Below are 18,264 nucleotides of genomic sequence, written 5' to 3'. Positions count from 1 at the left end.
TCTTTATTATTGCCATATTATTAAGAGCAATAAACCACATCTAATCAACAACTTTCAAATAAAATCAGTTTTTGGAAACATTCCAATGTTTTAATGATCCAAAAGCAATCTTTCAAAATTATATCATATTTTAATTCACTTAAAAACAATTGTAAAGATGAGCTTTCTAAACTTGTAGTTTTTACTGCACAGTCAAATAAAATGTTAAGTTAAAATTGATCTTTTTAACTTTCACTTGTCTAAGAGTTAATCACTTTTAAAGGTCTTTGTGCTAACAGGAGTAGATTATGTAAATGTGAATTCAAATTTTTGAGAAAATGGAAATTAAATGGTTAAAAGTTGATGATGTTTTTGCAGAGTGTAAGGAAACAAAAAGGAAATTATGACTAATTCAACTGTAAATGAAATGAACTAAATGATAGGGCGTGTATTTGTCCAAATCTGGGCTAAAAGTCAAGTTTGAAGATATACGGAAATTCCATTTTCCTGTTGATGAACTGAGTAAGTAATGATTTAATCTTGAAATAGATAAGTTGCCACCCCAAACTTATTTATTCAGTGGAAAATATACTCATAGTTTAAAGTAAATTTTTTCACAAGAATGACACTATTTATTCAATGTTTATTATCAATTTGCATTTATTGACATAGCTATCGCTAAGAGTTTACAATTAAGATGGATAACATGTTTACTATTGAGGAAAAACACATGAGATTTGTAATTCTAAAAACCAAGTTGTGTAGAGTGTGTGTTTGTAATGTACTCTGGGAAGGAAAGGTAGGAAGAGAAAAGAGAGGTACACTTTCTATTAGAGGTAAGTTTATGTTAGTGGTAAGATTTTAAGAGAAGTTAAGATTTTCTTAATAATTCAATGAACTTTGATTTTAAAGTCTCAGCTTAAAGGAATGAGAGGGAGTAGCCATTTGAACAAATAACTCTTTAAAAAAAAAACACTAAGAAAAAATAACTCTAAATGTTGTGGACATACATTATGAACTCTTTTCCTCTCAGATTGTACTACATGGTTTTAAAGGAGAAAACATCATGAACAGGAGAGAAAGAAAGCAGTTTCTTCCACACAGAGAAGTTAGTTGGCTGTGCTCATAAGAGAAAATAAGGTCTTATATTTGATATGTCAGCAGAAAAAATATCCAAAATGCTACATTAAAAGCCAGAGCTAGGAAATCAGGAGATTACACATGACTCTGGGGATTTGACGCTAAGAAAGGCTCAGGGTCAGTGGTCTCCTTAATGTAGAAGAGAAAGCCAGAGTTAAGTAGTAATCAGTGCAACTAATAACTAGGGAGAAAATAATTTTTTTCAATATTCTATGCTTTTTAAAATTATGCTTTACTTGCAAAAATGTGTAAAGGTAGAGTTTTATTGTAGCTTTGGACATTTAGGATAACCACCTATCTATTAAGGGAATGGGTAGATTATGACACATTCACATATAACCATCAAAAAGAATGAGGTAGCACTATACTGATTTATAAAGATATTTCTGATAGATATTTAGTGAAAAAACAATTTGATTCATATGTGTGTGATCTCATTAGTATGAACAAAAATAAAATACATCTATACATACAAAAAAAATTATGCTTTAAACCTTTCTTGGCAAATCACCCACACACACAAAACAAAACAATGGAAACACTAAAAACAAAATAATATGTGATCGGAACTAAATCTCAACATTTATCATATAAATGAAATAGAATATATTAATGTATTAGATTGTCTGTAAAATAATAATCAACCAGATCCAAGAAACATATTTACAATAAAATGACTCAAAAAGAGTTGAAAGTAAAAGACAAATGCTATGGAAATAAGTAAAGCTTGCAATATTAGTGTCAGACAATTACTGACTCAAAGCAAAAGGCATTAAAGAAAAAATGGATTCTTTAAAATAATAAAGAATGCAATTTATAATAAATATTTCTCAAGGATGTTTATGCACCAAATAACAGCTCCAAGTTTAAAAAGCGATGATGTGGAAAATACAAGTAGACACAGAAAACAAAGACAATAGATTAAGTAGAGAGAAAATAAGTGAGCACATAAAGGCCCTAAGTGACAATACTATAGAACTTCAAGGTAGATAATAAATACAATATCCTCAATGCAAAAGAACAATTTTTCAAAAATTCCTTTAAGCATTTGCAAAAATTTACCATATGTTAAGCCACCAAAAAAATCAATAAATTCTAAAATATAGAAACAACACAGAACACTTCATCTGATCACAAGGCAGTAAAATTAGAAGTCAACAAAAATAGAAAACAACATAACATCCTCACACCCATCTAGAAATTCAAAACTTTTTGGTTAAACAATTTTTGGAGGTGAAAGAATATCAAAACCAAAATTTCGAATATTTGCAGTGCATAGTAGTGACAATGAAAAAAGTAAAACAATGTTTAATGGAAATAGTCATATGTATCTATATTACTATGTGAAAATGAATAAAAATACATATTAAACTTAAGACTTTAAAAAGGAACAATCAAATAAAATAAAAAAGAAGGAATAGTTTCAGTAAAATTTTGTGGTTGAAACCAAAAGTTACTAGATCTGATAAATTTAGACAGTTATCTAATTTATCAGAGCAAACATTAGGCAACTCACTCTCTGATGGGACCCCAAAACCAGGCTTAGAAGCTCCGCAGCAAAGAATATAAAAAAATTACAGCACTGAATTGAACATGCAGTCACCACTGCTAAGTATGGAAACTGTAGACCGTACCATCAACTGTGCACATCACAGGCACTAGATGTGGACACCATCACCCTTACCAGAATGAATTCCTCATGGTGTAGGCTTTAGCATTAGTTTCTGATTCCTGATTCTATATGCTGTGGCCCCATCTGATTGGCAGAGCTGAGGTCACATGTTATAAAGTAATCGGGAAAGCAATCATCTACCTGGCTTTTATTTCCATAAAATAAATGGTTCCCCAAACATAGGCAGTGTATTCAATGACAACTCAAATGACAACTCAGTAGCTGGAAAAATCCATTGGCTGCCATTCTCCAGTGGTCAAAGATTTGCCCTGTACTGTATTAACTGCTCTGCAGTTCCAGGATGTGCATCATACAGCAGAAGCAGGAAATAAGGGGCATGCAGCATGGGCTGGAGGTAAGAATTGCATGGAATAGGCAAAAGAGAAGAAGCACATTGTGTGAGAGGATGCAAGCCACCCGTCTGCTTGTGCATTAGTGAAGTCAGTCAGAGCTCAGGCAGCTTAGAACAAGAAAGAAGTGATGCCAGAGCCTCTGAAGAAGTTCATAAATGGTGTCTGATACACAGGACTCTAAAATATCTGTAACAACTTGATATTCAGGTCTCGCCAGCATTATTTCATCAATATACTGAGCCAGCATATTGTCCTACAAGATGGTGAGATGGTCGATGTCCCTGTGGATTATAGAGTTTCACGGAGCTGACGCATGATAGTAAAGGTGCACTGCTATCCCTTCTAAATGAAAGAGAGCTTCTTCTGATGTCCTTGCTTATTGAGATGATGATGATGATGATAATAATAAATAATAAAAACATCTCGCAGATCAATAGCTGTATACCAGGTGCAAAGCTATAGGCTGAGTTGTAACATTGGACACCAAAAGAGAAGGTTATTTGCCTAATTATTAAAAATACTTTATGTAGTCATAATGATGTAAATATTGCTTATTTTTAATCTTTAAAGGTATTGTATAGACAATGTAAGAAAGATTACGCTTTGGTTGCAAAGTAAGACATAATATTTACAAATAAGGCAATTTAAAAGTATAGTTGCAGAAGGTGGAAATTGAAGGGGAGGAGATAAGGTAGACAGGAGATAAGGTAAGACTCTAGTAACTCCATCTTCCAAGGGAGAAGTCAGGGGATGCTGCCTCAAGATGAGTTAGGGTGAGGGTTATACACTTTAAGTGTATATAATTGACATTATAGATTTGACCAATGAAACAGCAATTTTATATCAAATCCTGGAAGCAAGAAGGGAGTGTAAGTGTTCTATATCCTCATTTTTTTGTATTGAAGAAGCAATATATCTTATCCAAAATTAATAATTTAAAAACTTTATAAACATAAAATTTTGAGTTCTGAAGGCAACTGCTAGAATAATTAAAACAGAAACAGAAATTACCTCCAGAGAATGGAAGGGGGCTGAGGATGAAAAGGACAGAAGTCAGTTGGATTTCATTGTAAGCTGTTTTATACTAGTAATTTGTTACCACATGCAGGTTTTACTCTGGAAAAAAAAAATCCATCCATCTATCTATCTACCTATCTATCATCTATCTATCTATCTATCTATCTATCTATCTATCTATCTATCTATCTATCTATCTATCATCTACCTACCTACCTACCTACCTATCAATTTTATTCATAAAATTTGGGGAAAATTGAAATACCATTTAGAAAATAATTATTTTAGATTACTTCTCTCATATAATAAGTTAAACCTAAATTTAGATTGTTTAAAAAGATTAGAAAGAAAGAAATCCTACAATAACTAGAAGAAAATGGGGCAAGCACTTAAAATCTTGAAATAGCAAAGGCCTTTATTACAACATGACATAAAATTCTGAAACTGCAATAAAAATAATGATAGATTTGACTCAGAATAGACAGATTCCTGGTCTTACATTTTATCACAATTTTTCTTCTTATTATTAACATAATAATAATAAGTATAATTATTTTTACTAAAGGAAAGAGTAATAGTATTGAAAAAAGGTCTATCTCAAGCTCTTTTTGATTTCTTTTTTTTTATGACTATTTAATTTGAAAAAAGACAATAATATTTTAAAAGTTCCTTGAGGATATAGAGTCTACTGTAAGAATAAATGCCTGAATTTCATTCAGTCACCTACAGAAGAAAAAACCATGATTTCAGTAGAGTGTTAGGTGTAGCAGTTCCCCTAAATAAGTTATTAAATATTAGCATAGTCTACTGGGAAAAAAGTATCATCATTTATTCATTAGGTGATATCTTTTATTTTCTTAATATTTAGATGCCATTGGTAATTTTTTATGAGTAAAATTTGCAAATATCAGTACTCAAGGTAGACACGAAGAAGATAAAAAGTCATGGTTCCTACATTTATGAAACTTCTAAAATATTTAATATACTTTTACATAAAATGTGGTGATTTTTTTCCCTCAAAAATAGAAAATTATCCTTTAGTTTTATTGTTCTGCTTCTGACATTTGTTTTGTTTTGTTTTGTTTTCAGGATTAGAGAAATAGAAAAGAAGAAAACTATGGGGGACAAATGATAATATAACAAAAATTTATTTACCACTGCCCTCTACTGTACAATTTTCTCAAACCAACACTGTTTGGTTAAGGAAATGACAATGTTTTGATAGGCATGGAACATTGACCCAAGAACGTTGGGTACTCACTCTTCACTATAATAACATCTCTCTGCAACAGGTTTTCTCAATCTTGGCATTATTGATGTTGTGGACCAGATAACAATCTTTGCGGAGGGCTGTCTTGTGAACTGCAGGATGTTTAGCAACAGCTCTGGCCTCTACCCACTAGATTCCAATAGTCCTCCCCCAAGTTGTGGCAACTAAAAATGTCTCCAGACATCGCTAAATGTCCCTTCGGGGGCAAAATCATTTCTCATTAAGAGGCAGTGGTCTACAGGTTAACAATCCTATATGTAACGTGGTCATTTATGAATCCAGGCCTTAGGCATTAAACGATGTTATCTGTTTTCAAAGATCCACTTATAATCTGTCTGGATGACATATAGACTTGTTTACTCGTTAAGTTCTGTCTTAAAAACACACTCACATATTGAGCTAAATGGGAAGGTAACTCCAGTGATACCATGACACTGAGGGTGCTGTTCCTCTCAGTATCATCCCCTGCAGCCATCATTACACAATCATCACAGTGTGAGAACTCTATTATTAATTAGTTCCAAAATCTGGATTGTATTGTTTCTGTTACCTCAGCTGACCTTAACTTAGCATTTTGCATGTTGTCCTGTGTTCCAGGATTTAACTTGGCAAATAATTCTTTCCTTCTTGTGTTCTTGACCTCATTTCCTATTTGTGTATCTGCTTCCCCCAGATCCTGACCTTTATGTATCTGACCCAAGGCTATGGGTAATGGGACTAGGTAATAGGACTCAGAATCCTAAATGCTTCCTTTGCTTAATGACTTGACTTGATATTTTGACACTTGGACTCTTTGACCCTGATAGCAATGGTAACTCGATGTGACAGGCTTTTGAGAATAAAATTGATTATTCTAAGAATAGTTGAGAGATAGTTGCTCAATTTTATAAAACATGGAAAAATTGTTGGATGCAAGCACAATACACTACACAGCCTACCAATCTGATTGTTTTCATTTCTCTCTCTCTCCAGATATATTTATGATTATAGTATCATTTTAAAGTTTGGAAAATACAGAAAAATGTAAAGATAATACAGTCACCTATAATTCTACCATCATTCAGGAATAAGTATTATTATCTTTCTAATGTACTTTCAAGTCTAAATTTGAACATATTCGTATGTATGTATTTATCAACATCCACATTTTCTTTTTACAAAAGTACTATTATTTTCCACACAGTAATTGTAACTCATTTTTCACTTCATAATTTAACCAGGAGTGATATCCAAGATAATTAAGGCTGGCCTCACTGGAACAGAGTCCTCACATGGAACATGGTGTCCCATGTGTTAATTCTATAGTAGTTGCATATAAGGATGGCCCAGTGCGTCTCCCAGTAGGAAAGGCCAGGGCAGCCAGGATAGTATGGGACACTTTCTTAGAGCAGCCACTTTATACTAACCACTAGAAATAATTCAACTTTTCTTTATGTTTTTTTGTTTGTTTGTTTTTTGCTTTTATCAAGACATTTTGTTAAAGCAGTTTTAGGTTCACAGCAAAATTGAGAGGAAAATACAGAGATCTCCCATATACTCTGCCTCTAGACATACACAGCCTCTCCCATTATCAACAACCTCCACTGAAGTGGTACGTTTGTTATAATTGATGAAACCACACTGGCACATCATAATTACCTAAAGTCCATAGTATACCTTAGGGTTCACTCTTGATGTTGTACACTCTATGGGTTTGGGCAAATATATAATGACATGTACCCATCATTATAATTACATACAGAGTATTTTCACTGCCCTAAAAATCCTCCATGCTTTACCTATTCATGCCTCATATCCCCCTGCTAATCTCTTGGCACCTACTGATCTTTTTACTGTTTCCATACTTTTACCTTTTCCAGATGTCACATAGTTGGCATCATTAAGTTCCTCCATGTCTTTATACCCACTTCTTTTTAACACTGAATAATAGTCTATTGTCTGGACGTATCACAGTTTACTTATCCATTCACCTACTGAAGGACATCTTGGTTGTTTCCAAGTTTTGTCAATTATGAACAAAGCCACTATAAAATCTGTGTGCAATTTTTTGAGTGGACATAAGTTTTAAACTTCTTTGGGTAAATACTAAGGAGTGTGATTACTGGATCATATGGTAAAAATGTGTTTAGTTTTATAAGAAACTGCCAAACTGTCTTCCAAAGTGGCTGTACCATTTTGTATTTACGCCAACAACGAATGAGAGTTCCTGTTGCTCCACATCCTCACCAGTATTTGATGTTGTTAGTTTTCTAGATTTTAGCCATTCTAATAGGTATGTAGTGGTATCTCCTTTTAATTTGCATTTCTCTGATGACATATGATGGTGAACATCTTATCTCAACTTAATACTTTAACAACTTGTTAGCGTCGTATCAGTGTAAATCAGCTGATTAGCATTCCTGAATATATTGTATATTTTTATCGACTTAAATAATAGTGAAAAACATAATATTTAATGACTGCAAAGTATTTTAATTTGTGGATATTTTATCTACTGCATCTTTATATTGGTCTCCAGCACTTTATCTTTTTGTTGAATCTATATGTTCATTATTCATCAAAGAAACCATCATTTCTCATAGAATTTTTGTAAATTTCTCTTAGTATCTTCCTGAAAACTTGACCCTATGATAGTACCTACCACACTGTATTTAAATGATCTTCCTAACCATTTGCTTCACTTACCAAGTTGTGCATCCTGCAAGAACATGGACTGTCTTAGTCATGTTTTGTACTGGTGGTATTTGAAGTTCAATAAATATTTATCGAAATGAACTGTGGTAATAGTCTTTCTCCTGTTCTCTAGGAGTCACATTTATTCATTTAAATTAATATTTAGAACTTCAAAAAAGTTTTAAAAAGTATAGAACATTATGAATTACCCTATTACTTTAATTTTTCCTCTGTCTACTCTTTGGGGCAAGCTTAATGAAGAACCACTTTGGAAGTCAATATACTACCGTATTTGAAAAATTTCCAAAGCCTTCTATTAAGAAAATCTTCAGAATTCCAGTTCAGTTACTTGAATGACCACTGGAATCCTATTTTCTTCACAGACCTTAGTAGTCAGTAGTCATGATAACTTCATCTTGCCTGTTCTGGACTGAACTTGGAAACTTAGGAACTTGTGCTTGATGCTCATGCATTCATTCATTCAATAATTCACTACTTCTTTATTGAACTCATATTACCTGCCAGATCTGTGGATCGACAGATGAATAAAACATGGTCTCTGCCCTTAAAGAATTCCAGATTAGTGGCGGAGGCAGGCTCTATACTACAATGTAGTAAGTCTCATAAGTTATTTATGTGCAGAGTGTAAAAAAGCACTATTGGTCATATTTCTACACTCTATATCCTCAATGATAGGAATATCATAACCAAGTTTAGAAAAATGCTCTACCCCCACTAGCAAAATAAGTCTTCCTAAGCCTTTAATAATATATATTCATTAGAAAACAAGTTTTAAATAAAAATAAGAAAAGTTTGAATTTTCAAACTCCAATTTTTGTTAATGATGTAGAGAACTTGAGTGAGAGAGAAGAAAAGTAGAATCTTTGAAGGTTTTCCAGCAATGTTAAAAATCTTCTCAGTCACTGAAATATTTTCATATTGCAACACAAAGACTTCTCTTTGTAACAAGTAACTGCTTGGTAATTTATCTTTACATTACCAGTCTCACAAAAATAAATGTTAGAGAGCCTAAGGCTTTCAAAGTCAAAGACAAGAAATAGTTATTAACAATTATACCATTGTGTGTAAATAAATTTACACTTGCCTGTGAGAGGCCTTTAAATAAGCATACCTAGCCTATCTGACACTTGGAGCAGATCATTTTCTGAATAAAACCCTTCTTCTTACATGAAAATTATTTTCACACATAATCATTAAATGAAATAAATAATGATAATGGCCAGAAAAGAAACTCAGATGGCATAAATTTTCTTTTATTAAACTACATTATATAATCAATGTAATTGATTGTAATTAATAATTAATTAATTAACTTTACAATGAAAAGAAAAGGGGAAAAGCCATGAGTTAATCTCTTTTAATTATATTTAAGCATTTTTGGAAAAAGGAAAAGCATTGATTTGTTGCACTAATAAGTACATTAAAATGTAATAGTGATTAAATACCAATTAAGTAAGAATAACAATTTTAAAAGAATACATTTTAATTTTCAAAATATTATTGAAATTTAATAACCGGTTTCACATATGAACTAAAATTTGCATTTGACAAGCAAAATATTGCACCTACCAGTTCATGGTCACTTTCACTGTTTTAAAATTAAAATACAAAGAAAAATTCCAGGTGATCGTATAGAATCGTATAATTAAATAATTCAAGTCTGTGCTTTTGTCTTTACAATCATTGTGCTTTCAATGTTTATTTTCGAGCCACTATTTAATATAAATATATAATGCCATTTACTAAAATTCAACAGTGACTTGAGATTATTTAGAATTTAGACCAATGAAATTCTTTTCAGGGAGAACTATTTTATCACTGACATTATTTAGAATTGCTGGCACATAGTAATAATAAAATAAGACTGTAAAAGTCATTTTTATTATTGTTTTTAAATCCTCTAAAGACAATGCTCCCCTCATTTGCCTGTTTTGGGGTCTCTCACTGCAATGTCCTTGGAATGGCACTTCCTAGACCATTTACCTAATGGTACTGTCACTTCTACAAATAATATTGTTTCATGATTACATTTGTGCTGAGCACTACACTAGGTACTCTTACACATAATCTCCTCAGAGCTTTGTTAACTACCCTTCTTACTCTCATTTCATGGATGAAGAAACAATCTTAGGAACATCGAGTAACTTGGTTCAGGTCATATGAGCTAAGAACAGAGACAGTGTTCAAACACATATCTGCCTGATTCCAACATCCTAATTCACCCAGTACTTATTCCATTTATTCACGTAACACATAGGAATTGTCTTCTGCAAGCTAGTAATAGAGCAGTGCATAAGAGTCCCTGTCAGCAAAGGGACCTAAGATTAGTAAAGCATCCTACCTTTCCCAGAGGCGGCCATCTTCCTATGTCTATCACCATAGATTAGTTTTACCTTTTCAGAAACTTCATCTCAGTGTTATAGAGTATGTACTTTTTAGTGTCTCCATTTTTTTCTGTTCTTCTTTCTGGAACTCCTATTAATGAGGTATTAGAAATTCAAGATTAATCCTCTTATTTTTATACCTATTCTATTTCATATCTCTTTTTCTTGTTCTACTTTCCAGATTGATTTCATCAATAGTGATTTTCAATACTTATATTTTTAGAATTCCCATTTATTTGCTAACAGTCTCTCAGAGCCTTCATTTTCTTAAGTGATTTATAATATTTGAATGTGAACTCATTTCCACTTCTTTGTGATCTAGCCTGAGGAGCCACTCTAATGGGTATTCATGTATTCGTCTCTCTATGGGCCCCCTCATGTTTCCCTAGGCCAGATCAATGTCTACTATTAAGGTAAAGGGTTACTGCAACTTATGAGGAGTCTGAATTTGAGCTCCACACTCATGCATTGTTGGGGCCACATGGTTAACCTTGTTCGAGGTGAAAACAAGGCCAAGGTCCCCCTGAGAACATGCTATATAAAGGATTTTAATGTTCCTTTCTCTTAGACTCCTGGTAACAATCATATTTTGCATTCATTTTTGAATCTTTTCCTACATTCTAATTCTTTCTACTTAGGCAGTAGCCTTCAGGGCAGTATTCTTACATAGCCTTCCCTGCATTAACTTCTCTGATTTAACAGCAGTAAAACAGTTGGAAGCGAAATAACCTTCAGTGAGTATTAGGTGGCATCCAGCCTCAAAATGAGCAGGAGCACAAGGCAAAGCTAACAGTAGCATAAAAGAGCATATGCAATACAGATAACTTAGGAGACTTAATGGTATTAATGATGGTAATAGAAGTTGACATTTATTGTATCATAACACTTACCAGGCATTAACTTAAGTGCTTTGCATAGATGACATCATTTCAATCTAACACAAAAAAACAATCCTATGATTTAGTTACTATTGCTATTTCTAGCTTATAGATCAGGAAACTGAGGCACAGAGTGTTGAAATAACTTTCTCAAGGTGATGCAACTCGTGTTAGAGAAACTGACCAGGAAAGGGAAAAAAAATCGAAGGAAAAAAACTAGAGCTGCTCTGGGGATCTCAGTAGCAGAAGCTTGTAGACCATGTGTTTAATATGCTGCAGTTAATGCAATTCTGCCACAATGCCTTCAGTCTTCGGGTCTCTTCATTCCCAGTTTAAAATTGCAAAAGAGTGCATCTAATATGCCCATCTTTGGTCTGTCCCTATTAAATTAATGATCAGGGAGCACAGTAGTGTAACACAGTTATGGTCACCCCTGTATTTGAGGGGCACAGCCTAGAAATGCAGTAGTGGTTGTAAGTGGCTAGCCACTCCAAGTGGTATCTATCATATGACCTAATGATATAAGAAGCTGTAGCATGTGTGTACATATACAATTTTTTGTAGATGATACATAGTCTAAGAATAAGAATTACATTCATTAACTAAAATATATAGTGTTTAGCTTTATTATATTTTAGTTTCTCCAGAGTGTGTATGTAAAGTCACTGACTTGGGAACCATCTATTATCTCATTTTCCTTAATATGGAAAAGTCCTTGAAGAAGCTCAGTTTACACAGAAATGATTGACTTCTATTTCTGACAGCATGCTATTTTAGCTACTCTGAACGGGCCGCCTGCTGAAAACAACAAAAAAATGCTGGGTTAAAAAAAATCAAACACATTGATGAACGGGTAGGAAATGATAGAATTCTCGGGGGGGCCGGGGAAATGAAAGGAAGGAAGAAAAATGAAATTATCCTGAGAAATAAGTGAGGGCCAATGTGGGCTTTTGCTATGAGACTGTCAAATTCTGGATACCTACAGTTCCTGCTTTGATAGTTTTGAAGATGCCAGGGTCAGGAAATAAAACCAGTGGCCTATAAAAGGAAGAGTCTAATAGGGGACAAAAATCTGGTGCCCAAAGGACTACATTCTCAGTGTAAGAGTGAATGAGAAAGAAACCTGATGCACAGGTCAGTAAGGAAACATGCCCGTCTTGACCTTGGAACCCAGGAAAGGAAGAAAAGTTTCCCCTGAGAATCCGTAAAAAGCTAGTTGGATTTGAGGTCCAAATTCAATCTATCTGTGTAATCCAATAAACCTCAAGTGGAGAATTTAATCTGATCCTAGGGTTGATGGTTCCTCCAAGCAACTGACAGAAGCAAATTCTAATACTCTCTAGGAAAACACACTTTTAACTCGGGCCTCAAAGAATTCCCATAGTTACAACTCCAGAAACATGAGTGCAGAGTCCAAAATCACAACCCACAAGGAAACAGACATAAGCAAAACAACAGACAGCATGAAAGACCTATAATTTTCAGGATTGGATTTAACAGACACAGAATATAAACTATATTTAATTTGTATGAGAAATTAGGAAATGATTAGGAAAAAAACAAAAAAAAATTCTAAAAATGAAAAATATTTGAAAATTTTAAGGTGGACCACATGAAAAAAAGATTAAGAGAAATGGAGGCTAAAGTAAGATATCTGTCTTAGACATGTCCTATAAGTAATAACAGTGGAGAATTTTCTACAATTGTTGCGGGACACTAATCCTGAGATTCAGGAATCTCTCAAATCCTAAGCATGCTTTAAAAATTGTTTTTTCAAGAAAAGAAAGAGAGGAGGAGAGGATGGGAAGGAGAGGGAGGAGGAGGAAGGAAGGAAGGAAGGAAGAAGGAAGGAAGGCAAGCAGGCGAGGCAGGCAGGCAGGCAGGAAGGAAGGAAGGGGCATAAATGGAGGGAAAAAGGAAAGGAAGGAAGGAATCTTAGATCCATGGTTATGAAACTGTGAAAATACTAAAGAGATCTTAAAAGCAGCCAGAGGAAGGAAGGGGGTCAGGAAGAAAGGAAGACTGAAGGCACTAGCTTTTTTATAAAATACAGAAAATAAATCAGATCATTGTTATTAGGATTGAGTTAAGTTTCCTCTGGGGTTCATTAATGACAGGTAAGTATCCTGATTAAGAGCTGTTAAGTCTTGAGTACAAGAAAGGTGGGGGAAAGTAGGACACACAAATGGCATAAAGTGTTTTAACTCTAATGAAAAATAAAAATAACACATTCAATTATTAACTAAAGACGAATTTCTCTGAAACATGGAGAATTAAGACAAATGAAAAATAACGATATCCAACCTTTAGAGTGCAACCGTTTTTAAGAAAAACATCAGTGAAGGACTAACTACATCACGGGTGAACATTAGCCGAGAGAAGTCAAAACGTAAAAAAAGACAACGTACAAATGTCCGGTATGGGCTATTTACTCAACATAATCTAAAGTTATTGGTAGCACAACCCCTTAGATATTAAGGTTCTATCCGTTACTTCTGCTTGCTATTTTTATTTTGCGGGTGCAGGTTTTATGTATAAATTAATGCCATTAGAATGACGACGAGATGGACCGCAAAGTAGAACACATGAGGCTATAGACACCTATTTTTGTATCTTTTAATATGGGCAATACATATTCACACCATATTTAATATAAACTATTTGTTACATGGAAGCCAACCAGATGTCCCATTTATATTCTTAGGAGTAGATACTGAGTATAAATTCCAGCCGCGAGTTCTGTTTAAAACAATCCAAATTGCCCGAATTTTGGTGAATATTCTAGCGCCAGAACGTTTGCTATTTTCCTAGTACTACTTGAATCCATGACTCACAAACACCGGGGCACGGAATCACAGCAGTAAAGAACAGGTGAAAAGTTGTTCCTAGTTGTGTTATGCAGGAGCATACAACTCCCATCAGTCCCCGTGCAAAAATCAACAAATAAACAGAAGCACCGCATTTCAGACTCTGTTGCGCATCGTTCGCCATGGCGCCTGGTTTTTGTAGTTTCCATTTGAACAACTTCCAGCGTGTTAACTCTTGCTGGAGAGGGACTAAAACTACACTTCCCACAACAGCGCGGGGGCGGGCTCCGGTAGGCTTACGTCATCTTTTCAGCCAACCAATGACAGCTCCGGGCGGCAGTGAGGCAAGCGCCGTCAGGCGCCAAAGTGGTTTTTTTTTTTCTTTTCTTTTTTTTTTTCCGCCGAAGCCGAGCGGGCGCTGCTAGCGGAGGCGCCATATTGGAAGGGACAAAACTCCGGCGACAGCGAGTGACACAAATAAACCCTTGGACCCCCTCGTTTCCCCAGCTCTAAAGGCCGCGATGTTGTACCTAGAGGACTATCTGGAAAGTGAGTGGGCGGTGCTGGCGGGGGCCGTCTGTGGGACCTGCAGGCGGGCGAGAGCGCGAGTGGACGGGCGGGCGGGATGGCAGGAGGGAGGGGGAGGCGGGGGATGTTTCTTTCTCACGGTAACTGGCAGCCTCGCTGTGGGCTGCCGGCTCCCTCGACCCCCCCGACGCACGCACGCACGCGCGCACGCAGTGACGTATGCGCGTACTTTCGCCGTTGGCCTCGCCCCCTGACGAACTCTTCCCCTTGACAGTGATTGAGCAGCTTCCAATGGACCTGCGGGACCGCTTCACTGAGATGCGCGAGATGGACCTGCAGGTGCAGAGTAAGTCGGCGCGTTTACCCTTGTTTGCTGCGCTCGTTCTGTGTAAGACTCTTGCCTTCGACTCCATCGACTCGCTGCTATTGACTGTTCTCCGGCTCACTGGCTAGAACATAGGAGTTGTCAAAAAGAACTTGCAGTGCCGAATCTTGCCTCTTCTTGCTTCCAACAGTACTTTTCTCCTGGCTTTTACGCGAGAAGACATTAGAGCACGTGTGTTCCTTTCTCCAATTTGGGAGTGTGCAATAAAAGTTCCTATACTTTCGGAATGTAGATACATATTATAATGCACATCTGCATACATGTTGAAATTTGACATTGAGCCTTTATGTATGGAACATAGATTTTAGCATTTATACTTTTGTTAAAGTTCTATTCAAAAATTTTCAAGAGCAGAAAACTATAGAAGCGCGGGTTATATGCGTTTTATTAGACCCTTGGAATGTCAAATCTGAAGTTAGACATTATAGGCTATATTCTCAGTTGTCAACAGCATGATATTTTGTCAATCAAAATGAGTGAGGGAAATAAGATTTTACTGTAAAGCTGCTTGTCTGCTGTAATAAAAAATTTGGTTTTTCTTCTATCCCCGATAGCATGATAGTGTGGTAACTTTTCCCCCAAATTAACCTTGCTCTATCATAGAGTAGTTATTGTTTTATATGGTCATTTTTTTCTTTGAAGTTTTTTAGAAGGATTTATGATTCAGAGAAGGCAAAGAATCAGCCTTTGCAGTGAATACTTGTAGAGGTACTGTATTAAAAATTATGAATGAAATGAATTACACATTTTTGGCTGTATGACACTCCCTTTGGAGAAACGTAGGTACTCCTTAATTATTTAAATGATACTAATGGCTGGCCTTCGTGGGGTATATCTGCAGAAGATATATTTCTCGAGCCAGTTTATTCCAGCTGTGTTTAGGTTGTACATAGAATGTTTCTTATGCTGTCAGATTTTCTCTTAGAAAAGTAGGGGTGGAGGAATATCTGGGTTTTTGGAGTGTGATAGGGTGGAAAGGAGTATCATGAAAAGAGATTTGGAGAACAAACATTCCAGAGTGTGAGAGTCTTGATATAGCGAAGAACCTGTTCTTTTCTTCCCCTTGCTTCTCTGTTCTCCACCCCACACACATCTCCATACCAATTGTTCATGTATATAGTTTTCTCAGCCCCATGACAGTTTCATGTGGTGCATATTATAAGGCGATATGATTTGAAAGTCACCTTTTATTCAGTGGATTGTGGTGTGGAAGTCTGAATTATGTGTTTCTCCAGCTTGCTCACAAAATTCATTTTAAATTTAGTGAAATGCTAAACATTCGCTAAAGTAGTAACGTTATCTATAGATTTCAGCACAGATTTTGATGTCAAATCTGAGTTCACTTTAGGGCTTTGCTTACTTACTCATTGACCTTGTCCACATTACCACTTCTGAGGGGTTTTAATCATTTATAAAATGAGAATCATCTGAAGATTGAAAAATAATACAAATAAATTAGAACCTGATACAAAGTAGGCATTCAGTAAAGGGTAACTGTTACTTTACCCTTTTTCATTATCGTTACAAATTTTAGATTCTCTTGTAATTTGGATTTAGGTTATATAAATTAGAGTTTTTTTAAACTTATATTTTTCATACACTTAGAATTTTCTAAAGTTAATAGTCATTATGTATTAACAAAAAAGATTTATTTGTCAAATAAGTTAGAAAATGTTTATTTAAACAAAGGAAAATTCTTTTAAAAAGTTGACCATAAGACTTCTCAGAATCTTTAAAAAGCTGTTTTTTAATGAAAATCTCCAAAAGGAGGATATAGTGAAAAGGTTTTCCCCAGTATACATAGCAACAGAATCCTTTTTATTTATTTTTCCTTTTTTAGCAGACATGGAATGAGATGAGTGCTCTTGGCACATATTTAGGGAAAAACTATACAGAATGAATATTATAGTGTATTAAACAAATAAATGATTGTACCTACTACTTTCAGTCATGATATGAGATGATAGGGTGTTTAAGGCCATATAGCAAGAAGTTAAATAGTTTTATCACTTTTTCTCATTAAAAGAAATGTGAAGATTATGTAGTGGTGCTTTCAATACGAAATTATGTTTGTGACATTTGGCTGATTTAATATCATTAGCTTTTGACCCCAAGGCTGTACTATTCAGAAACTATAGTATAGATCCTATTTACATTATTGACTACTTTGATTATTGGGAGAAGTTTTGAAATAACAACAAAATAAGTTGTCAGTAGGGAATTTTTTTGTAACTTTTTTTTAAACTAAGGTAATTAAGGCATTATATATTTACATATTTAAAACTTGACACATTTATAAGTTAGTGGCCAAGTGAAAGAATTTATGTTATCAGATATATGTTTTTTCCCCAAGTCAAAGCACATATATTCAGTGTATGAATTTGGTTATCTAAATATGAAATGTTTTTATTACACCATAGATGCAATGGACCAACTAGAACAAAGAGTCAGTGAATTTTTTATGAATGCAAAGAAAAATAAACCTGAGTGGAGAGAAGAACAAATGGCATCCATCAAAAAAGTACGTTCAACCCTGGATGATTTATCAATTAATACCTAGACCTTCTGAGAAAGATATTTTAAAATCAATTAGTTTTCTAGTTATCAAAATAGGAGAAAGTTATCAATGGCTCTTCAGAATTTAAATACATTGTTGTGTTTTAGAGCTTCGGGGTAGGAATACTTAATCATTGAAGCATTTGGGTAATTTAAAAAATTGTTTTAATAATTAGGGACTTTTATTAGACAGTTGTAGAACCATTACAAAGTACACTTTTTCTTTTCATTCGTTTTATTCTAGATAGGCAATTAAATACAATACTGTCTTGCAATTCAAATTGAGGTGAAAATTAGCAGACTGTGAAGCATATTTTATATATTGCTAGGTACCTAAGTTGGTGGAATCACAAAAGAACAGAAACTTGAGTTAAAAGGATCGTTAAAACATCTTTTAATTTAAAAGTAAATTTGTACTTAAATTTGGCCTTGAAACACAGAACTCTGAGTTTTTGAGTTTTTAATTGTCTAATTAAACTTATAGCTGTCTTTCAGTTTAGAATGGGTATCGGCTCTCCCTCTAAGGTTTGCTTTAAAGGTACGATCTAGTTCATTCAGGATACATTGGAAGAACTATTTTAAAAACTAGGGTTTGACCATG

General features: G+C 34.5%; 1 protein-coding gene across 2 annotated transcripts in view; it reads left to right on the top strand.

The window, feature by feature from the left end:
* Positions 1 to 14,569: 14,569 nt before the first annotated feature.
* ING3 (inhibitor of growth family member 3) overlaps positions 14,570 to 18,264 on the top strand; it is a 30,487-nt gene continuing 26,792 nt past the window's right edge. Inside the window, exons 1-3 of one of the 2 annotated variants that reach the window (XM_039860631.1) lie at positions 14,570 to 14,743; positions 14,997 to 15,068; positions 17,528 to 17,628. In XM_039860631.1, the coding sequence (XP_039716565.1) occupies positions 14,716 to 14,743; positions 14,997 to 15,068; positions 17,528 to 17,628 (201 nt within the window). In that variant the 5' untranslated portion in view covers positions 14,570 to 14,715. The remainder of the gene's footprint in view (positions 14,744 to 14,996; positions 15,069 to 17,527; positions 17,629 to 18,264) is intronic. The other variant, XM_039860630.1, reaches the window with a different exon arrangement.

The sequence above is a fragment of the Pteropus medius genome, unplaced genomic scaffold, assembly GCF_902729225.1.
Source record: "Pteropus medius unplaced genomic scaffold, Ma_sr-lr_union100, whole genome shotgun sequence".
In the NCBI taxonomy this organism is placed as follows: domain Eukaryota; kingdom Metazoa; phylum Chordata; class Mammalia; order Chiroptera; family Pteropodidae; genus Pteropus; species Pteropus medius.
Note: the sequence above shows the minus strand (reverse complement) of the source record. Positions and strands in the feature narration are given on the sequence as shown.